Source organism: Osmerus eperlanus, chromosome 17 (assembly GCF_963692335.1).
Source record: "Osmerus eperlanus chromosome 17, fOsmEpe2.1, whole genome shotgun sequence".
NCBI classification, from domain to species: domain Eukaryota; kingdom Metazoa; phylum Chordata; class Actinopteri; order Osmeriformes; family Osmeridae; genus Osmerus; species Osmerus eperlanus.
Window position 1 is genome coordinate 14597195 of NC_085034.1, and position 26080 is coordinate 14623274.

Sequence of the window (26080 nt, forward strand, 5' to 3'; positions counted from 1 at the left end):
GACCATGCTGAAAAAGCAGAACATTTAGTAGAAAGTTATAAGCTGAAGCGCCCGAAAGGTATTTTTGAAAGGGGCTGGAGCTGGACGAAGGTATAAAACTACAGAAAAGAGAAGAAAGAAAAATGAGAAATAATTCTGAAGAATTTGAAAATTTAGCTGAAAATTATTTGCTGGAGTTTCAAAAGGCCTGAAATGTATGTTAGAAAGGACCTGCAGCCAGATGAAGGCAGAAAAGTACAGAAAAGAGAAGAAAAATGCAAAAGTACTGGCAGTTGGAAGGTACTGCTGTGAAAGGTATTTTTGAAAGGACCTGGAGCAAGATGAAGGCAGAAAACAGAAGAGAAGAAAAGAAGAAGAAAAATGCAAAACAATAAGGGCAAAATTTCAGAAAGATGAGCTGCAGGAAAATGTGAAAATTTAGCAGAAAACCAGTTGCTGAAGTCTGGGTTGAACGAATTTGAAGGTAAAAGGATAACACTGGAATGACTTGAACTTGCTGGAAAAACGTAGCAACCGTTGGTCATTGGCAACAGACTGGCAACATTTCTAACCTAGAATCTAGGTTTCAGGTTCAAGACGGAGGAGAAACTAATCATGTGTGCCTGCACACCCAGTCCTGTTCAGACACTTAATTTAAGATGAAATCAAAATAATAATTCATAGTGCAGTGTTGCCAATGTTGTCGTTGTCCTTGGTGAGTTTTTTATACTTAAATAATAAGATCATGCTACATCTAACCAGGGGATCATTTCTTGCAAGTGTGTCAAAGTGGTATTTTTACAGACTGTACCGTAGGCTTGAATAATAACCGAAGGCGTGAAGCTAGAGAGGATGCAATGGAAAATTTCCTACATAAGCTAGATCTAGTGCTTCAAATTGAAAACGGAGACCATCTTTTGATTAAAGACAAGTTCCTTAACCTCTGTTGTCAATATCGCCAATAAAAACTAAATACTCTTCAGTTACGAAGCATTTGTTTGTAGCTAGGTAATGACTGATAGTTATTAGACCGTATGTGACCTGGTTTCGCCGTTCTATTAGCAGCCATGATGACAGTAGCGTCACTAAAATGGCCATAACTAACAAAAGATCAAGTATCGAATCTGTCCGCTGTCATTGCCCACATAATTACGTATATTTCATTCCAAGACTCTGCCGAAACCATAGATATCCTTTATGTGTCTGTGCGGTCAGAAATACAACTCCTTTGGCAGTTTCAAAAACGTTCATGGTGCGTGTTTGTCGTTGCCACAGTGATGGTGCAGCTATGATTGCTAACGCACTGAGAGCAGAGAATAACAGAAATGTAGCTAGAATCCACACCTCAAACAAGTTAACCTAGACGCAAAACTATACGTCCAATCCAAAAAATAAGGATATTTTCCGAGACCCAAGACTGCCGAAACCAGAGAGGTCCTTTATATGTCTGTGCGGTCAGAAATACGACTCTATGGGCAGTTTCAAAATCTGGTTCTTTTTGCTTTCTCTGACGATTTTGTCACCAGATTTGCATTGGTCTCTATGGGGCGAGAGTTGGACTTTGTCTCGCTTTCGTAGGGCTCTGAACAAATATGTACGTCTGTTGGATTCAACAGACAACTGTCTACGACCAGCACAAAATTTGCTATCTATTGATCCAAAAATGAAGCATGAAGAGCGAAAATTGTGGCAATGCTGGCAAACTATAAATATTTTTTCAACGACATGCGAAGCTGCCCTCCACTCTAAGAGTTTCAGTCTGCAGTCTAGGGTTTCACGTACACACCCATGTAAATCTCAGAAACGGCTTGACAAAGTCATGAAACATAATCAGTGATATTGAAAAAAGTTGAATAGATATCAAAAAGATGAATTATTTAAAAATAGTTTAGGGTTTTGTCTAAATTTTAAAGTTTAAATGGTGGCTCTAGCTGAAAGATTGAGGAAAAATAAGGATTTGGAAGTTGAAGAAGTTTAAAGAAGTTTGAGAGGATTTGAAAGAAAACTCCATTGGAAACCCATGTTAAAAATATTATGAATATTGATTTATATTAATTCAAGCATAAGAGGTACAAAGCTGAAAAGTCATAGCAGGAATGGCCTGAAACTGCTGAATTTTTTGATAGCTGAACGGTTTTAATAGCTGAAGATTTGAAGGCGCTGAAACGTGCCACGGAAGAAATAGAATAAGAAGAATAAGAAGTTGAACTAGAAAAGGCATTTCCTGCTGAAAATGCGTTGGAATGCTGAAATCTGAAATTATTTTTTTTAAATGGCTGAAAATACAGAAATGAGAAAATACCCGCAAGCTGAAAGCTGAAATTAATTTTAAAAATGTGTGATTCACACAAAAGAGGGAGTGTAAAAGCTGAACTGCATCATCTAACAAAGCTAAGAGCTTAAATAGCCTACAATGCGGGAGCAGCTGAAAGCTTAACTGTTAAAGAGAAGAAGTAGGCTAGCTAGTCATAACAAGAATATTATAGTTTTAACAGCTGAAATTATAGTTGTGGTAGTAATAGCTGTAGCCTATCATTGAGTGCGTTTACTCGGCTTTCTTAGTAGGATTCAATGTGTTGATTGAATGAAACATACAGCAGTAGGGCCGATACAGGAAGACACGGCGACACTTTGTTGCAGAAGGATGATGGTGCAAGTTTTGTCCGTGGAGCATACAACGATTAATAAAAAGAATCATGTAGACACGTTTATTGAGTAATCGCATAACTAATTACACATGTAAACGGAGTAATCGTATTATTGGCATAAACCGACAATTGCTAGTTATCGGGTTTCTCATGGTCAAGTAAACGCACCAATCACCTGTGTGAGAGACTGAGTGGTGCGTGTCTGTCGTTGCCACGGTGATGGTGTAGCTATGATTGCTAACGCGCTGAGGGCAGAGAATAACAGAAATGTAGCTAGAATCCACACCTCAAACAAGTTAACCTAGACGCAAAACTATACGTCCAATCCAAAAAATAAGGATATTTTCCGAGACCCAAGACTCTGCCTAAACCAGAGATATTCTTTATATGTCTGTGCAGTCAGAAATACGACTACCTGCAGTTTCGAAAACGTGTTCCTTTTGCTTTCCTGGTGCGTGTTTGTTTGGTTGCCACGGTGATGGCGCAGCTGTGATGGCTAACGAGCTAGGCAGAGAGAAAAACGAACATTTACCTAGCATCCACACCTCAAACAAGTTGACCTAGACGCAAAACTATACGTCCAATCCAAAAAGTAATCGGGTTTCTCATGGTCAAGTAAACCTACCAATCACCTGTGTGAGAGACTAAGTGGCGCGTGTCTGTCGTTACGGTGATGGTGCAGCTATGATTGCTAACGCGCTGTGGGCAGAGAATAAGAGAAAGGTAGCTAGAATCCACACCTCAAACAAGTTGACCTAGACGCAAAACTATACATCCAATCCAAAAAATAAGGATATTTTCCGAGACCCAAGACTCTGCCGGAACCAGAGATGTCCTTCATATTTCTGTGCGGTCAGAAATACGACTCTACCGGCAGTTTCAAAATCTTGTTCTTTTTGCTTTCTCTGACGATTTTGTCACCAGATTTGCATTGGTCTCTATGGGGCGAGAGTTGGACTTTGTCTCGCTTTCGTGGGGCTCTGAACAAATGTGTACGTCTGTTGGATTCAACAGACAACTGTCTACGACCAGCACAAAATTAGCTATCTATTGATCCGAAAATTGTGGCAATGCTGGCAAACTAGAAATATTTTTTCAACGACATCCGAAGCTGCCCTCCACTCTAAGCGTTTCAGTCTGCACTCTAGAGTTTCACGTAAACACCCATGTAAATCTCAGAAACGGCTTGAAAAAGTCATGAAACATAATCAGTGATATTGAAAAAAGTTGAATAGATATCAAAAAGCTGAATTCTTTAAAAATAGTTTAGGGTTTTGTCAACATTTTAAAGTTTAAATGGTGGCTCTAGCTGAAAGATTGAGGAAGAAGAAGGATTTGGAAGTTGAAGAAGTTTAAAGAAGTTTGAGAGGATTTGAAAGAAAACTCCATTGGAAACCCATGTAAAAAATATTATGAATATTGATTTATATTAATTCAAGCATAAGAGGTACAAAGCTGAAAAGTCATAGCACCCATGGCCTGAAACTGCTGAATTTTTTGATAGCTGAACGGTTTTAATAGCTGAAGATTTGAAGGCGCTGAAAGGTGCCACGGAAAAGGTGCCACCTCCTCGAAATTCGTTTTTGCAGGTTTGGATGTCTGCTAGCATGGTAGTAGCATTGCTACGAGTATTATGCTAGCTAACGTAGCCCGGAAGCTAATTAAAACAAGCTAGCTTCCATTTCGGAAAAATAACTTATGCTTTGGGGACCGGTATGAGTATGAGTTAATTCCCGGGCAATAGAAAACATACATTACGCACTTACTTTCGTTTTCGAAGTGTTACACAACGGCAACGGTACTGCCTATACTCGTGCATTGCTTGGTATTATTGTTCCCGTATCAAGTGTGGCATATATTCCAGTGCGGTTTATAATCCGATTTACAAACACAAAGCTCCCATTCTGTTTGGGTGCGGTTTATAGAAAATGCGGCTTATTTTCAGAAAAATATGGTAATTCTGTATAACTCAAGACAGCTCTCAACTCGGCAGAAAACTTACCTCCGTATGCCTGTGCCTTATTTAGGTTATAATCTTTTACAGAATTACATACTTTTGCAAGGGAGCCCTTGCGACATCTGTTGAATGAAAAGCCAATTGCAGCCTTGAAAGGCAGGTAAAAAATGGCAGAATGCTCAGCCGGCAGAAATTTGACAGTAACAGGAGGAAAATAGATTTCAACTTGAGTTTATTGAAAATAAAGATAAAACACACATACCTAGGATAAGTCAAGAAATCAGGATCCTGGAATTTGATCGAGTGCAAGATTTTTTTTCTTCTCTTCATTGCGGTCAAATGACCGGCGCTCGGTGCTTCTAATGATCAACACAAAAACAATCACACCCTGTGAAGGCGTGAAAAGGTCTAGAGTCTGTCAGAGCATTCCAGGTTTACCAACATTCAGATCTTCAGATCTTCGGATTTCAATGTATGACAAATCATTTGAAAGTTTACAATCTGCACTTTCATAATCTGTAACAAATTGAGAAATTACCTTGTCCAACAAAGGCGTCTTTTCACCAAATCGTATCACAAATGCTCCCAAATATATTCATTTTCGGGGGATTATGCGAACAAAATGGTCGCAATTTCATGGGGAGTCATGGGGATGGGAGTCAGATGGCTGAGTGGTGAGGGAGTCGGGCTAGTAATCTGAAGGTTGCCAGTTCGATTCCCAGCCGTGCCAAATGACGTTGTGTCCTTGGGCAAGGCACTTCACCCTACTTGCCTCGGGGGAATGTCCCTGTACTTACTGTAAGTCGCTCTGGATAAGAGCGTCTGCTAAATGACTAAATGTAAATGTAATTTCAAGCCCTGCATACATTTCCAGTTTCTGGAAAAGACAGACATCGACCAGACTTCTGATCAATAAAGTTTTTGTTTTTCCTTTTTACATCACAGAGTGTTGTTGTTCATTCCTATCTAGCAATAAGTGTTTACCGTATTTTTCGGAAATAAAGCCTCGGCTTGTACCCCGATTTTACAGTTTTCTTGTGGTTGTACGGCTTATATTTCAAAGCGGCTTATAGCCCGGTTTTAGAACAAAAAAAGTGGCTTTGTCCCAAGATCTCTACAGACCGTGCAGCTAATTTAATGCTCAACACTTGAACGTGGGCTTATTACTTGAAAGAAGAATTATTTACTGTGTAGTCTCAGTCACACTATTAGGGCTTGGAAATACAGTGACTTGCTAATGTAGTAAATCAAACAGCTGCAAGACCCAGTGAAATGTTATGTACTGCTAGCAAACTAACCTTAGCTAGCAATCGCTAACAACGCTATGTAACAAATGTAGAAATCCTAGTAACCATGATGTTGAGTCAAATGCAAGGACAAGTTTGTAGTGCTCCTGTGCTCGCTCTCTCTGGGAAGCTTTATAAAGGGCCTGGGAGGGGCAACCACTTGTGCAGACTTAATTACCTACAGGTGTGATTATGTCCTGGCCACATAGCGCCCCACCACTGCGGCTCACAATGATTATTTGTTCATGTATCAATGTTGATGAAGCCAGAAAGCTAGCTTGTCAAGGATAACAACTTTTCTTTCTTTTTTCGTTGGAGGTGTTAACCTACACTCTATGAACCTTCTTTTTTCAGGCAGAAAAAGCTTGAAAAGGTAATGGATGAAGAGGGATTGCCAGACGAAGAGGTAGGTACCATTGACTGTTCAGTTCCTTCTATGAGTTAATACAGTTGAACTTATCAGATGTCCCAAGGTACAAGTTGTTAGAATAATTCCTCAAGAAATGCACAGAGTCGCTGGAGTCAAAGTAGATTGACGGTTTATTCTTGCAGCAAGGAGACAAGTCTATGGTGGTACAGAGTTGTCTAAAATCTAGTCTACATGCGTGATTATTTATAGCCTGGTCCTAACCAGACTCTCGTACATTTCATTTGTACAGAGAGCTTGCGATCGCTCCATTGACAAGCGTTAACTTCCTTGAAGGCGGGTACTCTGTTGAAGTTTAAAACTATTGGATCTGCCCAGAGCCACTCTGATCTGCCATAACCAATCGCTAACGTTCGCCTCAACCAACTCCTTCACCACTACTGTAACGGAGCTAGCTGCCGTAGCTGGAAAATCAAACTTTTCCCGAACCCCGTGGGGAGGAAGGCTACAAAATCATGGCCACCAACAAAACTCAGCAAGGATTGTTCTTGCTCTGGATATTCGGCAGTGTTGCCACAACGGACCGAATAGCTTCGCTCGCATTTTTCTCTGCTGCCATTACTGAACTACAACTCAAACTAGCGCACAACATCAACGTCATCGTTCTCAGCCACTCCCTCTGTTCGCTGATGTTGTTTCCAAAAATGTTGTTTCCAAAAAATGACGAATACACTGAAATCCCAGACCTAGTACAGAAGCAAAATGAAAATTGAGCGGAAGTACGTAGGAGGGCAGAGCCAGGCTAGATTATTTATACATTGGTGAGAATTATCTTATCCTGCATAGCAGCTGTCTAGCTGATGATAGTATTCTTCCTACGAGGTGATATTTAGTTAAAGGAACTAACATTGTTTATCACTGGTTGTGGATGAAACGGAGAGGAAGACCTTGAGTGTTTCATATCTATTTTGCACGCCAGAGCAGTTTTCATAACACATTATTAGGTAGGAAATATTTCCACACAGTGTTCTTTTCATGCAGTATAAAGGTTACATCCTTAATTTCTCTAACACAGGCATTAAGAATGATAATATATCTGGTATACCAGTATGGTCAACCTTTGTCAATACAAATGATATCAACTTAACAATTTCATTGAGAAATTAAATATATATATATTTTTTACATGAATATCTTAGTTTTTGCTAGGTTTCAGGTTTTCATTTCATTTTATTTGACAGCGCTCATTCATTCAAATGGACTCGATGTTGTCCCTGCATGATTTGACAATGTTCCAAAGAGCTTCTTGTGATGATGTCACAGGCTTTGTCAGTCTTCAGTTCCCCCATTAAATATTTCATGTGATCTCAGACTTTTTGGACCCTACTGTATGTTACACAAATGTGATATATCTCACTAGCTCCAGTCAAGTAGGCTCAAATTGAAAAGGTTGTTGCTTAAAACTGTATTCCCAAACCTTATTAACTGAAATAATTTCTACCTTTGCTTTGACACCATCTGCTATATACACACCATATGTAGATTTTGTTTTAGCTTAGGGGTTACAATGAGTAAATGGAGGTATATCTTTCATGTTATTTTATTCAGTTTCTGCAGAGTGTAGACCAGGGTTCCCTAATCCTAATCCCCAATTTGCATCAGGTGTGCTGGAGCAGGGAAACATCTAAAACATGCCGGACAGCGGCCCTCGAGGACCAGGATTGGAGAACCCTGGTGTAGACATTCTATGCTGCTTAAAAAATATTCCACATTTGCCACTTTGTCTGTTCTTAGTTTTAAATGTTTTATTATCACTTATCATGGGTCCAAGCAGCTGCGGCAACCCTATTGCTTTCCTACATATTATTATTTTACCTTTTTCCTTCTGACCAACTCAGCCCCTGGGCAGTCAATGTCTTTGCCCTTTGGCAGGTATCTCCAAACCCTAACCAAATGATGTCCTTAGAAGTATGGACCTAAAATACCTCATGGTGGCGCTATAGCAAACAGTTGTAGCGGGTTTTGCTCGTTTAAGATAGAAATGCTTAATTTATAATAAAGTATCACGAGACACCACCTCAGAATTTGTTTAAATGGGCAGAGGAAACCTTGGTCTAATATGTAATAATCAGTCTAATCTTAAGTAATGGATTCTTTAAAAGTAGAGCAGATCAGATAACATGAGGGACAATGTGAGTATTATACACAATGATTTCTTTAAGAAAATGTTATTATATCATGAACAATACCAGAGAAGTTATGGGTTTGTCTTGGATTTGAATAGTAAACTGAACACTGGGATACACAATGGATATGTGAAGAGCGCATGGGTAGGGGGAAGGGAAGGTGAAGGTGGCTGAGCGGTGAAGGAACTGGGCTAGTAATCTGAAGGTTGCCAGTTCGATTCCCGTTCGATTCCCAGTTAGATTCCCGTCCGTGCCAAATGACGTTGTGTCCTTGGGCAAGGCACTTCACCCTACTTGCCTCGGGGGAATGTCCCTGTACTTACTGTATGTCGCTCTGGATAAGAGCGTCTGCTAAATGACTAAATGACTAAATGTAAATGTAATGTAAGGTGAATTTGTCCATTGGTCAGTTACTCAAGATGGGCGTCGTCCTGGGATTCATGAATAAGTGTGAAATGTCTGGTAACTTTGGGTTCAGGGCTTGAAATGTTCATGCATTGCTTATACTTCAAAATATAACAATACAACATTCATAAATGGTTTTGTTAGATACAATTATTTGGATATCAAGATTGACTGACTTAACTCTACCTGAAGGGAAGTTATGATCAAACATCATTTAAGACAACATTCTAAACTATGAGAAAAGCACACATTATAACACATCAACTACTGTCATTGAAATAGTGTCCATGAGTCGTGTAGTCCTTGGGAAATATTTATAAATCCATGAAAAGTCAGTTCTCCTCAGACTCTGTTGTCTACTGAAGAACTGAATACTGTAGGGCCATGTGCACTACCTTCTGACTCCATTCTGAGCAAGAAGGTTGTAGGACCCTTTGAAGCTTCTCTTGGAAGATAAGGAAGTGATCAACCCCCTTCTCTTGTTGGGGGTAGGAGATGGGTGTGACTGGTACATTGGTTTGTCTGTTGGTTCTGTGTTACACAGTTCAACTTAAAAGGATCTGAAATCCATAAAAAAAAACAAAGACAAAAGCTATACTTTTTCCACTATACTGTGATTAAACTTTTGTACATTGCAACCTAGTAGAAATGTTGAAGTCAGTCCACTCTGTATATCAAAAGCTGAGCTCCATACAAAAACATACTAATCAGAAACTACTTCCAAATTCCACCAAAACTGATACACATGATTGTCAGACTCTCTTAACACGAAGCATTATGGTTTGTATCAATATATGGAAATTTAAGACCCAAAGGCTTGAAAATGTTACACTGAGTTTTGTACTGTACATGTTAAATATACAAACTCAATGAAACACACTGACCTAAAAATGTATTTCTTATTCTTTATCTCATGTACAGAGAGTGAATATTTTAAGAGTTTTCAGAATCACAATGGGCTTTACTCACCAAGTTCACACAAACAAGGAATTTTCTGTATTACCTCAATGTTTTGTTTTCTTTGAAATCCTGAAACCTTCGCCTTAAATGGAGGTTATGTTCAGTTTGAAATGTCCCACCAAAAACGACTCACCTTTCAGCACTAAACTCAAGTGGGTGCTCAGTGCAAATAAGACATATTTACAAAATGTCAGTATGCTCAATGTGAATACAACACATTTATGGTGATGTAGTCTACTAACCTGCTTTAGACAAAAACATTTTTTTTAACATAACTTGAAAACTACTCTTTTGAAAGGTGGGACTTTGTCCCATGGAATCCATGATGTTAATGGAATCCAAAGCAATCCATGCCAGGATTTTGAGATGCCCTGACAATCTTAACCACCAGGGGGGTATTCCAGGTAGCGGGTTTAACAAACTCTGAGCCTAACTCTGAACTCTGAGTTGAGTTACTCTAAAATGGGAAACTCAGAAAACTCGGTTCCAGAAAAGCTGATTTGAATTTGTTAACTCAACTCGGAGTACGTCAACTCTGAGTTAAGCGCGGGCATGAGAATTATTAAAAACCAACATCAATGGAGCTCCGATACTAGGATCCACCATGGCACCCGGCGACAAAAAACATTGTACTACTTCACCACACTTCAGATATAAGTTTTATTTCCTGTTTATGGTCAATCTGAGCACATATTCCAGAAAAAAAGAAACACGGCTGTAGCAGCGTATACAATTGGCATGGGAGACAAACTGCAAAGTCAATGCATACATTTGAATGTAATAGCCAGTCCATACATTGAACATGTCCGTTAATATTACAGGAGAAAAAGTGGTGGACTTAATAAAATAGCATGTTCAATGTTATATTAAATATAAAAACATACTACGAACAGGTAAGACATATTTTGCTTAGGCTATATGCTTGTGATTGTAGCCTCGACGTCACCTTGGTTTTAATCATATTCCACATGATACGAAGTAAATATCAATTGGTGCCTATTTCAACTTGTAGTAGCAGTTACCCCCAACAGAATGCTTTTCATCAAAGGATGATGATGATGAAAAAGATGACGAAGAGACATTACAGACAACCAACTTTCAGCTCGGCACAGCAGTTAATTTCACATTCAAAATGCACTAAAACTACCAAATCACTTCATCCATGTCTCAAATCAACTCATTCTTCCATAACACTAGCAAAGGTTGACATCCAACAAACATACTTTGTCACCCACAAAACAATGACCTAAAAATCACTAACAGCAGGTAGCATTATACAATGTTTTCTTATGTAAAACAAGGACACCTCTCTACTGTTTAGAATTCACTGTGTAATGAACCTAGAATGTAGCCAGATAATTTCGGCCAGGAGAATGCGCACAAACAGAAGCTGCACCACGGCCTTGGAAAAGGTTCAGTCTTTATTCAGGGTTTATACAAGTAGTCAAATTCATGCAGCTACTACCAGTTATGCCGGATAGGGACAGACTACTAAAGGTCCCAGAAAGCTTCGATATGCCACCCAACTAACCGACTACCCCCAAGGCCCCGTTGAACTCAGGCAGGTCACACAACACTGCAAACCACCGCAACCAATAGGTTTCCACACACCACCCCCGTAGGGCACCGCACACACTCTCACGGCACTGCAATAGGCACACAAGACGCCAGCCGGGTTACACCTGAAGCCACCGCCCCTCGTTCACCCTCCCACCCCGGATCATAAACTGGTACTGCCGTTCGGTTAAAACCACACACACGCGCACACAGAAGTAAGGGTTAAAAACTTAACTCGCCCGAGTGACAAGACCCTCCCCCGGGGTCTGAGTTTGGGCACTGGCCAGTAAGGGGAGAGACCGCAGCCACCGATCCAGCGCTCGTAGGTCCCCGCGAGTGACGTCAGCGGGAAACCTCTAGCTGAGAAGCAGCAAATGCACTCCTATTTTCCCCGCCTTAGCTATCAGTCACCCCACTAGCCTATCTTCACCGCCGGCAGCTCTAAACAGCGTGCGAACGGCACCCACCCTGTCTCCTTGAGTGCAGCTCGACGTGAGCAATCTAGCGCCGCTTCCCAGACCGCTCATCTGTTGCTGTCCTGGTCCTTTATCCCTGTTCCCTCACTGATTATCACTGACCAGGTGTCGCTCATTAATTAACACCCCCAGCTCTTCCCTTAGATCCCTCCCCCCTACAATAATCACGTCAAACCATTACCAACACAACATCATTTCATTACACTCCCCCCGTCCATAAAGCAGACTCGCCCTCGAGTCTCAATCAAAACATCTCATAGTCCCGAGACCATCCTGGCGGCCTCCTTGGTCGCCCATGGCGTGTCGCTTCGAGTAGAGGTACGCCTTGGCGCGTCTCCTCCGTCGCAGTCTGGTTAGTCGTGGGTGTCTGCATGGTCCCCGTGTGTAAAGGTTCTTGATCACCTTGGTCCTGTGTAGCTTGAGCGTGCCGGTCACCTTGCCGTTGTAATTCAACTGAGACAGCGCAGCTTCCCGCACCACTGCTTGGCCCCTCTGTAGGTCTGGCTGGGGGCACCCCGGCTCTGGCTCCTGGCACTACCACCTCGCCCTCTCGACCAGTCGTAGAGGATGGAGATCGCGGACAGGTCTCATTAGGGATTATGGCAGCTGTCAGTGGTCTCGCTGCACACCCTTGGTTGGTAGCCTCTGTCACAGAAGAAAGACATGGTTTGAGTCTGAAGTGCACCACCGTTTCTGCCCCCCCCTCCACTGGCGTTAGTCTATACAGAACCTCCGTTATCCTTTCCATGATCTTATAAGGACCTTTAAACCTTCGTTGTAATTTCGGACAAAGCCCCTTTTTCCTAGCTGTACCACGGACCCATACCAATTCCCCTTCGGAATAATACTGGAACTGTGCTCTGAAATCATAATCTTCCTTCTGCTTCCTGGAGGCTCTTAACTGATGGGTTTTTACCGCATCTACCACTGTAGACAGTGTCTCCAACAATCTAACCACATATTCTGACGCCGAAGAGCATTTTTCCCCATTGCCAAGGTCAAGCATAACGTCCACCGGCAGGACTATCTCTTTCCCAAAAACAACTTTGTATGGTGTAAACCCTGTACTCGAGTGAACGCTGCTCCTATAAGCCATCATCACATAAGGCAACAGGATATCCCAGTTAGATTGGTTATTATCTACAAAGAGAGACAACATTGACCCCAGTGTTCTGTTAAACCTCTCAATCATTCCGTCCGATTGAGGGTGATAAGGTGAAGTTCTGGTCTTATGAATGCTCAGCAACTGGCACACTTCTCTAAACAACCTAGATTCAAAGTTACGGCCCTGATCAGTATGAATGGTGCGGGGGGCTCCAAAGCGGCACACCCACTGTTCGACCAACAATTTCGCCACCGTTTCAGCTTCCTGATTAGGAATAGGAAACGCCTCAGTCCATTTTGAGAAGTAGTCCCCAATAACTACAATGTATTTGTTTTCTCTGGGGGTTCCAGGGAGGGGTCCTAAGATGTCCAATGCTACACGCTCATACGGCCTTGACGTTACCACCGCTTGAAGCGGTGCACGCCACTGTTTTCCCGCAGCTTTTCGTGACCCACAGTCCCTACACTCCCGACACCACTGTTCCACATCCCCAAACCAACCCGGCCAATAGAAACGGTCCTTTACTTTCGCTTGTAATTTTTGTATTCCCAGGTGCCCACCAGTAGCATCGTTATGCAACTGTTTTAAGACTTTTGGTACCATAGGGCTGGGAATAACAATCTGGACCTGGTTTGCGGCATCTGAATTTGATGGGGGAAACCTCACCAATCGGGGTCCCTGCATTTGTATCTGAGCCCACACCGGTGCATACTTCTGCAGATCAGCCGGTGGTTGCAAACAATTTGTTCCCTCAGACTTTACAGCAATGATCTTCTGTAGCTCGGCATCCTCTCTCTGAGCCTGAGCCAATTCATCCCCTTCCCACCCCGTGTTTGCATTAGGAGTTATGTTTTGTACCGCCGCTATCACTGGCCCCCCTTGTGTCTGTACGGCTGGCTGAGAGACCACTGAAGTTAACAGGTAAGCAGGCAGCCTAGAGAGGGCATCCGCATTGGTATGCCCTCGTCCAGGACGATGTACAATTTTATACTGGAAGCTAGTAAGCTGCTCCACCCACCTGGCTAATTGTCCCTCCAGCCCTTGGAAATTATGCAGCCACCTCAAGGAGTTATGATCTGTCCGCAGGACAAACTCCTTACCCAGCAAATAGTGTTTAAAGTGCTTGATGAAAGTAACCATACTCAACAACTCCTTCTTTGTTGTTGCATATTTTCTCTCCTGTTTTGTTAGAGCCCTACTGGCGTATGCAATCACATGTTCACACCCCCCCTCTTCTTGTGACAACACAGCCCCAATACCTGCATCGCTAGCATCCGTATCCAGAACAAATGTTTTGGAGGGATCTGGGTATGCGAGAACCGGGGCTGACATCAAACTCAGTTTCAGTTGTTCAAAGGCTGTTTGGCACACCTCTGTCCATTTAAAGCGCCTGCCTTTCTCAGTGAGCTGGTGCAGAGGGCGAGCAATCTCCGCAAACCCCTGCATGAACCTCCTATAATAAGAGGCCAAGCCCACAAAGCTCCTCACCTCTGTCTGATTTTTCGGCACCGGCCACTGACGCACCGCCTCTACTTTTTCCGGATCTGCTTTCACACCCTCGGATGAAATTATATGCCCCAAGTACTGTACCTGACTTGCAAACAATTTACACTTTGTGGGCTTAACTTTAAGGTTAGCCTGGCGTAGCTTGGTTAAAACCACGTCCAGGCGGCCTAAGTGCTCCTGAAATGTACGCCCAAAAATAATAATATCGTCCAGGTACACCAGACAGGTGGTCCACTGAAGGTCTGCCAGCACCAGATCCATTAGTCGCTGAAATGTACTAGGACTATTACAAAGGCCAAAACTGAGGACATTAAATTCAAACAACCCTTGCCGGGTGGTAAATGCGGTCTTCGGTCTATCTTTCGGATCCATCTCTACTTGCCAGTAACCACTGGCTAAATCAAGTGTAGAGAATCAGCAGGCTTTATTCAGACTGTCAAGGGCATCGTCAATACGTGGCAATGGATACGCATCCTTCCGGGTCAAATCATTTAGTTTGCGATAATCAACACAAAACCGGAGGCCGCCCCCGCGCTTGCGTACCAGAACCACTGGTGCGGCCCACGGACTATGAGAGGGCTGAATAATGTCATTTGCCAACATTTGTTTTAAATGGTCAGCCACCTCTTGCTGTAGATGGATGGGAACACGACGGGGCGGCAACTTCACAGGCTTTGCATCCCCTGTATCAATCTGGTGTAGCGTAAGGTGAGTCCTCCCCAAGTCACCCTCCCCCTCACTAAACACAGGCATATTCCTCTGTAACAAGTCACGGATATCTGTTAAGTCAGATGGGGCTAAACTTTTCTGGTGCAACCCAAAATGAGTTATGAGCTTGTCCACAGTCCATGGCTCATTTAAGCAATCCTCCTCCTCTCCCATACCTAAATGTTCCCCCTTACAGCCCACCTCGATGTCAGTATGCAAAGTGCCCACCCTCATACCCCCCTTCAATGTAATGGCATCCTTGGTTACATTAATGACTCTAATTGGCAGCTTCCCCATTTCCACTCTACAGACCACCCGAGCTACCATTACGTCACATTGGTTTGAGAATGTGTCCGATGGTTCCAACATACCCTCACAGCTGGGCCCAAAGGAATTATCCACCTTGCCAGGAATGATTGTCTCACTATGTGGAGGAATTACTGTGTCCTCGGGGATGATCATGGTCCGGGGCTTATCCATATCTGCCGGGGTGATCAGGGGCAACATTTTACCCATTATTCGGCACTCATTTTTACCAAAATCCACTATCATCCCATATTTACTCAAAAAGTCAAAACCCAAGAGAATATCCTGACTGTTTGCCATTTCCCCAAGATCCTCATCCTCCCCCCATTAGCCGCAGCAACATCGCCATGATGTCCAGACAGTTCTGACCCCCCCTTAGTGATTTTGAGCCAAAGTTGTTTTGGGATGACGGATAATGTAGCTCCACTATCTACCAAAAGAAGGGAGTCTGACGCACCTATTCTCGCTGTGATGTATCCGGAGCCACCATTGTCGCTTGCAGAGGCCGCATATGTACTGATGCGCCTGGGGGCAGGCAGTGGGCCTACGATACCTGCCCCCTGTCGTTTCCCTGCAAATATGGGCAGTTTCGTTTTATGTGTCTGGTACACCCACACTCCCAACAGCCATCGCCCGCCCCCCTTGCTTGAGTAAAGGGACCTTGTGGTTCAACATTGTTCCGGGAATCGCGTCCTGACTCCCTAGAAAACATCGTTGAAGTGGAATTTTTACTAGACTGTTGGAGATTAGTCACTGCTGTACGAAGATGTTTTACTTCCTGCCTCAATTGTTCCACCACCCCTAGCAGCACTTCCATTTGTTCCTCATTTTTCGGTTTGTGCTCCGCCACTCCCCTAACTTTAGCATCGGGCATCAGATGGGTTTGCTCCAGGTTCCTAAGAAGCTCCATTTCAGAAGCAAGATCAATAGCATTTTCTAACGTTGTAGGTTTTGCACTGCGCAGGCTAATACGAAAGTCACCAGTAGCAAAATGGGTAAGGAACTGATCTCTCGCCAACATATCCTGGGTATGGTTATCGGCTGTGGGGTAAGCTTTAGTGGCAAGACGCCGTAGAGCATTACCAAATTCCCTAGCTGTCTCGTTATGCATACGGCGTCGGGCCGTGAAGCTAGCCCTACTCCAGTCATTACTGTCACAGGGCTCAAAGCATCTCGCCATAGCTGCTTTCAACAATGCATAGTTCTCTTTGGCATCACCAGGCAAACCACTATAAATGTCTCTGGCACGCCCAGAAAGTAGCAGAGACATAAATTTTAACTTCAAGGGCTCATCCCAATTATTGACATCTGCCGCCAGATCGAACTGTTCTGACCAGTCAGAACACTCACGGCCTACGCCAGTAAATGTCTCTGGCATGAACACTGGCCTAGCTGTAGCTCTAGGCTCCCTATTTTGCGCATTCTCTTCCCCGACTGACATTTTTACAACAGTGTCTAGGTCAATTCAATTATGGAAATTCAGAGAATCCCACCTCTGCCACCAATGTAATGAACCTAGAATGTAGCCAGATAATTTCGGCCAGGAGAATGCGCACAAACAGAAGCTGCACCACGGCCTTGGAAAAGGTTCAGTCTTTATTCAGGGTTTATACAAGTAGTCAAATTCATGCGGCTACTACCAGTTATGCCGGATAGGGACAGACTACTAAAGGTCCCAGAAAGCTTCGATATGCCACCCAACTAACCGACTACCCCCAAGGCCCCGTTGAACTCAGGCAGGTCACACAACACTGCAAACCACCGCAACCAATAGGTTTCCACACACCACCCCCGTAGGGCACCGCACACACTCTCACGGCACTGCAATAGGCACACAAGATGCCAGCCGGGTTACACCTGAAGCCACCGCCCCTCGTTCACCCTCCCACCCCGGATCATAAACTGGTACTGCCGTTCGGTTAAAACCACACACACGCGCACACACACACACACACACACACAGAAGTAAGGGTTAAAAACTTAACTCGCCCGAGTGACAAGACCCTCCTCCTGGGTCTGAGTTTGGGCACTGGCCGGTAAGGGGAGAGACCGCAGCCACCGATCCAGCGCTCGTAGGTCCCCGCGAGTGACGTCAGCGGGAAACCTCTAGCTGAGAAGCAGCAAATGCACTCCTATTTTCCCCGCCTTAGCTATCAGTCACCCCACTAGCCTATCTTCACCGCCGGCAGCTCTAAACAGCGTGCGAACGGCACCCACCCTGTCTCCTTGAGTGCAGCTCGACGTGAGCAATCTAGCGCCGCTTCCCAGACCGCTCATCTGTTGCTGTCCTGGTCCTTTATCCCTGTTCCCTCACTGATTATCACTGACCAGGTGTCGCTCATTAATTAACACCCCCAGCTCTTCCCTTAGATCCCTCCCCCCTACAATAATCACGTCAAACCATTACCAACACAACATCATTTCATTACAACTGCAATATATTTTACTGGAATGAATCAGACATGATGCAGTATGCTTCAATATGTTGTATCTCTTTCTATTTTTTTCTCACTAATTCCAGAATACAATAATTTGTATACACACCAACCACTGATACAGATATAATAGGAATGCTACTGTAATCTTCTGCATTTGGCCATAGGTTCTCATCCACATCACATCTTATGTCATCTAGGGCAATACACCTAGGAACGAATCTTCTGGAATGCCTCATCCATCCCTGGCAATGTCCAGGCATCCAGCATTCATTGCGTCCTGGAGGGACATTTGATCATGTGGATGGTGGTCATACAGTAAACCTTCCACCTCCATGAGGAAAATAATTATTCTATGAGGTTGAGGAATGGAGAGTAAGGTGGGAATAAAAGTGACACCATTCTGGGATGGGCTGCAAACCACTCGGTGACTGCACGGGAGTGGTGAAATGCCACATTGTCCCATACAAATGTTGGCTGATTTCTTCTCTCTGCATCCCTTTCCTCACACCTAGCACAACTCTTCCGTAGAGATCATTTTATAGCATTTAATTTTTTGATTCGGAATATATTTCATTACAATATTACTGTAGAAATGTAGCAAATTTCTGTCTTATTCAGTTTTGTATTATGTTATTATTATTATTAAACTTTATTACAGGCTCTAGGCCCAATAGCAAGACATACACCATAAAGAAGAAAGAAAAAAAACAGATACATAAACACATACAAACATACTCTTATTCATGAGAGTCTTAAAAGGCACCCATACCAATGTTTCCACAGATATGATTGATATCTGACCGAGCTGCACCTGGGACTCGTGAGCATCATTATAATACAGTTTTGTGACTCATCAAGTCGAGACATAAACTTAAACATCAGGTTCTTCAATAGAGCCTGTAAAGTGCTTAGCCCTGAGTCAACAAAGAGCTTACTAGCACTGCTACACCTGGGCTTTTTCAGCAGTATCCTCAGACAGTCATTGTATGCTACCTGAAGTTTGCGCAGGGTTTTCTTTTTGTAGCTGCCCCATAATGGGGCTGCATACATGGGGGTGCAATAAGCACGAAACAAGCTCACTTTCACATCATCAGAACAATAGTGGAACTTCCTGACCATGTTTGCCTGGACATACAACATTCGTCTCTGCCTGTACATGTCAGCATCATCTTCCATCTTGTCAGTGATGATGTGCCCAAGATATTTCGTACAGTTGGATACACAGAGGGATTGCCCTGACAGGTAAAACATTGGAAAGTGTAGCTTCTGATCTTCCTTGGTCCTACATATCAATACAAAACTCTTTTTTGCATTGTACTGTACGTCAAACTCGACCCCATACTCGGAGCATATATCCAACAGCTGCTGGAACCCAACAGTACTGGGGGACATAATAGCCAAATCGTCTGCGTACATCAGATGGTTTGAGAGTGTTCCCTATCAGACAACCTGTCTTACACTTCCCCAACTGCTTCGACAGGTTGTCCATGTATAGGTTGAACAGGGCTGGAGACAGAAACCCCCCCTGCCGTACCCCATTGCCTACACTGAAGGGTGAGGATAAGCTGTTTCCCCATTTGACCTGCATACCTTGGTTGGTATACCAGTAAGCCAGGATTCGTATGATTGTTCTGAACTGAAGTTTAACAGTTTTGAAAAAAGTATGTAAGCATGTGAAAATTGGCCTGTAGGTACATAGAGTTTTGGCAGTTGTTGTGTCGAAGTGAGAAAAGAATGAATGTAATTTGAAAGATGTAGCCATTGAATGCATTTTGTGCCAAAACAATGCTAAATGATCCACAGTTTAGCCCACATATACTTCTTTTGTGCTCACTGTGTGAAGAGTTTTGAAAACATGACTTAAGTATTGAGAAATGTGTCCTTGCGACTGTAAAAAACTGTAAGATGACGAAGAGACATTGGCCGGGTTTCCCAGATTCGTTAAGAAGCTCTTAAGCGCTAAGAGCTTCTTAGGAGCGTTCTAAGAGCGCTGTGAAAGAAGGACGTGTTTCCCAGAGTCGTTCTTAGCTTAAGAAGATCTTTCACTAAGAAGGAAATGTAAGATCAGCCTGACCCACTCTTAACAGCCTTCTTAGCGACCAAACGCTCACTGCAGCCGCGTCAGGGAAATTTATATCTGACACTCAAAGGAATACTAAAACCATGCGTGATGATAAATGTGCGCCCACAGCTGCAGAACAAGAAAAATAATAGCATAATAAGAAAAATAACGATATAAAAATAAATAATTGCCCATGTGTTCCTGTAGCACGTAAATAAAATGAATCATCATTACTATCACTCATTACGTTTTCACACACATTCGGCATCTGCATATGAGTTTACATTACCTATAAAAACATCAACAACCCTGTGGTATTTCACTGATATCAGGGAAACTGACATGTGTAATTGAACTCGGCTGGAACCTCATCAAGAGAGGCTCCACCTGCTAGTCTATATAAAGGCGTTGCTGAAGTCCACGTGTGTGAGACACCATGGCTGCAATACAGCATATTCTTGCTGCTAATCAACAGCGTCGCCGTGCGCGAAGCCAGACAGTTTATATAAATGCCTATGTGCGTCAGCACTTCTCCCCACTGAATGTGCTGTCGGACCGGGCTGTCCAGATTGATTTAGTTTCAACACCACGGCGGTGGACAGCTCCCACTAAGAGCTTCTTAAGAAGCTTCTTTGGCGGGATCTTAAGAAGGCAGTTAAGAACGCGTCTGGGAAACACTCCTATCTTAGCGCTCCTTCTTAGCCGACCCCTTCTTAAGAGCCTTCTTAAGTCCTTAAGAACGATCGAATCTGGGAAACCCGGCCATTGAGTGTTGCCGCAGAAATGGATGCAGAGAATTATGTATGGTAGCTAATGGTAATTCTCTCCCCATGTACTTTTATTTACAGGCTTGTGTGGAATTGTCAGTTACACTGACATTATGAGAATAATGAATATAAAAAAACGATGTGCACATTCCGATCCTGTTGAACAGAGCATGGATGCAGTTGTAGCAGGGTTTGCTCGTTTAAGATTAGCAATACTTAATTTATAATTAAGTATGTAGTTCTTAGGGGCACCACCTCTTATTTGTTAAAGGGACAGAGGAAACCTTATTGAATAATAGCCTTCGTAATAATCAGTCTAATCTTTAGTGAATTCTATGAAAGTAGAGCAGATCAGATAACGTGAGGGATAACGCGAGTATTATAAACAATGATTTATTTAAGGAAATGTAATTATAATGAACAAATACCAGAGAAGTTATAGGTTAGTCGAGAGTTGAGTTGAACTGTATACAGTAGGTCCTAAACTATGATGAGGGTTGGTGCAAGATGGTAGGTTGAGAACGCGTGGGGAGGGGGAAGGAAGAGATGGGCTTCTGGAGAACAATGGGAGAGTATGTTAACTAATCCTAACGAAAGTTAGGTTAAATCATTTGCAAACTAAAATCAAACGTAACAAATTAAATCACAATATGCCAATGTTCAGAAGTAAGAAATGTAGCAATATCGCAGTTACTGTTGTCAGTTTGAAGAAGAAGAGTCAAAGTTCCGTTCGTTGTTGTCAAACGGTTAGAGCAAAGAAATCTTTCGTTCAAGTTCCTAGCGGTCCAGTGAGTTGCTGATTGAGAAGGATAGGTCGACGCGCAAGGATTGCTTGTGCGTCGAGGTTTTATAATCCTTGCGAAAGGGGGTATCCTTTTGGAGGTGAACTCTTTGATTGGTCAGTTTCTCCCACCTGGGCGTCCATCCTGAGATTGACGTATGGGTGTGAAGTGGTTGATAACTTTTCAGAGTTAAGCTATTTCAAATGTCCATGTATTGCTTATACTTCAAAATATAACAATACAACATTAATAAATGGTTTAGTTTGTAGATTAGAATCCTTTTGATATCAAGATTGACTGATTTATCATAACAGGAAAGGAAGTTACATTAAAACATCAAATTATATCAACACAGCATTAAAGGGAAAGCATACATTATAACACATCAACTGTCATTGAAATAGTGTCCATGAGCCATGTAGTCCTTGAGAATATGTTTGTAAATCCAGAAAAGTTAGTTCTTCCTTAAAATCCTTTGTCTCCATACTGTAAGGCCATTTTGGTCTACCTTCTGACCCCATGCTGGGCCAGAAGCTTTGAAGCTCCTGCTCTGGAGATAAGGACAAGGGGGAAAACCCCATTTCTCCTTGTCGGGGGTAGGGGAAAGGTGTGATGGTACGTGGTTTGTCTGTTGGCTCTGCTACACAGCAATCTCATGCATTCCCAGTTACAAGTAAATGAGTTGTACAAACTCATGAAGAAAGTGCCAAAAACTGACCAAGAGATGGTGTAGGCCTACTTAGGGTAGAAGAATAAAGGCTAATCTTGAAAAAGATTTAGTGGAACACCAGTTACAGAAGAATGCATGGTCACAGGTGATGTTAATTGTAGGAACAATAGCCTATATGAATATTAATTGTTGAATTTGCTGAATTTCTATTTTGACCAAGAGATGATCTACTTAGGGCAGAAGAATAAAGGCTGATCTTGTAAGGCTATCAACCTGCCCCCACCTCTCATATGGTAAAATATGGAGTTACTGGATGGAGTCTCAACCTAATGGCTCTCACACGTCATTGTGTAACTTACTGTAGCATTGCTAGTCATGTTGATAAGTAAAGGTCAAAATTGTGGTGTGATTAGTTGTTCTTGGGTATAAAAGGAATTGTGAAGCATCTGTGGATTCTTGATCTCCTGAGACCTACTCCTCAGCTCTGGCTTGTCGTACTCCTTCTTCCTCACCTCTTGCTTTCTATCTCTGGTTTACAATAATCATGGTAGAGTAAGTAAGAGTTAACCTTCATTGATTTCATTCATTTGCAATATGATTAAATGATTATATATATATATATATATATATATATATATATATATATATATATATATATATATATATATATATATATATATATATATATTTAACCTTACTTTGACCATTCTTGCTCTGATTTAACCCATAGAGTCAAATAACTGGAATTCCATTGGTAGGTATTGGTATTATTTTGTTAATGTTGATACACTGTTCAGTTTCCCATCTTCTTTCAAACCATAGGGGAATTAGTTTTGGTTGTTTGGTCAATATTGACCCCCTACAATCTTGAAATAGATTTGCTGAAACACCAGTTACAGGACGGTACATGGTCACAGGTGAATCATGTAAATTGTAGGAACAATAGCCGATAAACATACTCATTGTTAGATTTCTATTTGTAGGCAATGAAGAAGACCAAATACAATTTCAATTATTTGTCTTTATTTCAGTGCCAAAAAGCATTTGGTCAGTTCTGAGTGCACGTCTGCGTCGAATAACAGCGATGTAGGCCTAAGGGCTGAGAATGTTGCTAAAATAAATTACAGATTGTGACGGGAAACGGTAACGTTAACCTAGGTATTCATCAGGGAATTAAAGCACCTCGAATCGCAGTCTTAAAATCCTCTCCCGGCGTATAACTTAGAGAATTAAATTTTGTTTGAGATCGGTTGGCTGAACCAGGAAAGGATATCTCATGTCTGCCAATGCTATCAGGCTCAGAAAGTGGGAGGGGATAGGTAGAAACGCAGAGTTTGGCATGGAAAACCTGCTAGCAAGCAGGTTAGTTTCACGGAGTAAGTTACCATGGAAACTTACCAAAAGGTTTCGTTACCTCTCTTTCTGGAACGGGAAACCCGAAGTATGCCACTTTTCAGGGTTAACCAACTCAGAGTTTTCACTAAACCCGCTACCTGAAATACCCCCCCCCCCCCCCCCCCCCAGGTGCTATGGGAAAGCATAAATAGAACAGAAACCAACCTCCTGTCCATGTGAGCAAACATTTCAGGCTGTTGGCGCATGTGGTACCTGTTTGCTATTTTGAGGCGCTTGGGCTTGCCTTATAATTTTGTGGGTAAATGAGATCAGTAAGTTGGCTTCAGTATTTGCATTGCACTTCATTCACTGCATTTTATAGCTCTCTGTATTTTATACAGAAAACTCAGAAACCAACGATTCTTACCTGGATAACTTTGATTCTCTATCAAACTCCATAGTTCTTTTTACTTGCGTTTTACACCTGGGTTTAGTACATTTGATATATGCGTGTTTGTCACATTTTATTTATGATCTTTAACAGAAACAACATTGTGAACAACCCATGTCTGATTTACAGTGAAAATGTTGATTCAGCTGCTCATGTGCTGACCTATGGCCTATGCCAGCCAACCCCAATTAGCGGCCCGCGGGCCACATCCAGCCCGCAAGAGCCAAATGTCTGGCCCACGCTGACAGCTTTAACTCTATTCATGCTGCCAGTTTTAATGCAAACTACCCAGAAAAATCTGACCAGCGCAAAAAAAAATGGCAAGCATGTTAACATCGTACAAGCACTCGGTTTTAACTATGTGTAAAACAACATCGTCACGAGAGTGCAACAGCTGCCTCGTTTCTTGGAAGCTGGCAAGAGCTAAAAAGCCATTCGCTGATGCCGAGTTAAACAATGTGCAATCGACATGGCTGCCGCAGTTTTAAACCATTATGAGAAAATCCAAAACAAGGTTGTTGAGCTGTTGAAGCAAGTGCCGCTGACGGCTAACACGGCAACCAGAAGAGTCAAAGATTTAGCGGAGGAGTGTTTTTCCAGTCTACTCACAGATTTGAGGAAAACAAAGCATTCTCACTAGCAATAGACTCGTCCTGTGACCGAACCGACATGGAACAGCTGTTTGTTGTGTTTGCTGGACTTTTTGTTTGCTGACTGTTTGCACAGAATATTCTCCAGGGGCATTTCATAATGAAATTGTTGGTTTTGGACTAATTTTGTTTCAAGAGTATATTTTTCTCTTGAGTGACTCCCAACACCACTACTAATAGTGATACATTTATAAAATAGTTATAAAATCATAATAGAAGTAACATCCGTGCATAAAACTGACACCCACACACAAAAAAAAAAAAAACATGTTGGCCCTTGGCTGGGCATGCCTGACCAAATTTGGCCGTTTTGGAAATCTAATTGGGGAATCCTGGCCTATGCACCTTTCCACCAGCCAGGGGCGGATCTACCGGGGTGGCATGGGGTGGCAACTGCCACCCTAAAAATAGCCTTGCCACCCCAGTTGGCAGCTTTGAAATCAAAGAAAAGTTGTGGCTCATCAGACATTTGCGAGAGAGAATTTCTAATATCCGACTGCAAGTGAATGCAGCACGAGACGACTCCATCCACCCTACCAACACCGCCGACCGAAGTTGCTTTCATTTGAACACAAGGAAGGCGCAAACTGACCATGGAAGGCTCAAACTCAAGGAAGCAATCATCGGCACGGACAGCAGACCACACCGGAGGAATAAGGTGTTAAGCAAATTATCTATTAATGACTAAGAATAATTAGAAAAGTGCAGGGCTAACGGAGTTGCAATGTTAGTTTTCCTGTAGAATTGAGGTTAATAACGTTAACTCGTGAAAACTTTGAGAAAGCAACAACAAAGATGACCGTGGTAAAGTTAGTTTGAAGTTCGATATTCAACAGATATTCGGAAGCCCAGTATTGTGTTATTTTAACCGGTGTTTAGCACCACTACGACCGGCCGCTTAGCTAATGCTTTTGGCTGCCTAAACAACGCGTATGTTTAGGGGCCATCAACAAATTACAAATTTCAAAAGTCAATAGCTGTTCAACAACATGAACTAGGAGCGTCAAAATAATGTGAAACTGTTGAAGATGTATGCATTCATGCTGCACAGCCTTTATTTTGTTCATTTTCATCTCAGGTTATTATTATTTATTTTTTTAATTCAAAATAGTGGAACAAGCAAAAATACTCAACAAGCAATCAGGGGTTTGGAATGAATAAAAAGGTAAGCTCACCTGTACTTTGAAATCATGGATGCAAATATCAGAGGGAGAGGGAGAAGAAGAGGCAGAGGAAGAAGAACAACAATCTCAAATGAGATTTGGCCACACTATGACAGAAATCCCTATGTACAGAACAACCTTCTTCAAGCCATGGAAGAAGCTTGTGGGGACATTGCTGTGGAGTCTTGTCAGGGATGGCTCAGGCATTCAATGGTATTTTTCCCTACTGTTTGGCTAGAGAAAACATTGCCTGTGATGTTGATAAAAATCTCTGGCCTGACCCTGGTCGGAGACAGGATGCTGACCCAGAGTGAAC

At 42.5% G+C, this 26080-nt stretch overlaps 1 protein-coding gene across 1 annotated transcript in view; it reads left to right on the forward strand.

Annotated features, from left to right (window-relative positions):
* The window catches only part of stk38l (serine/threonine kinase 38 like), a 99354-nt gene that overhangs the window by 7933 nt on the left and 65341 nt on the right, over positions 1–26080 (forward strand). The window contains exon 3 of the mRNA XM_062482875.1: positions 6225–6276. Within this exon, the coding sequence (XP_062338859.1) occupies positions 6225–6276 (52 nt within the window). The remainder of the gene's footprint in view (positions 1–6224; positions 6277–26080) is intronic.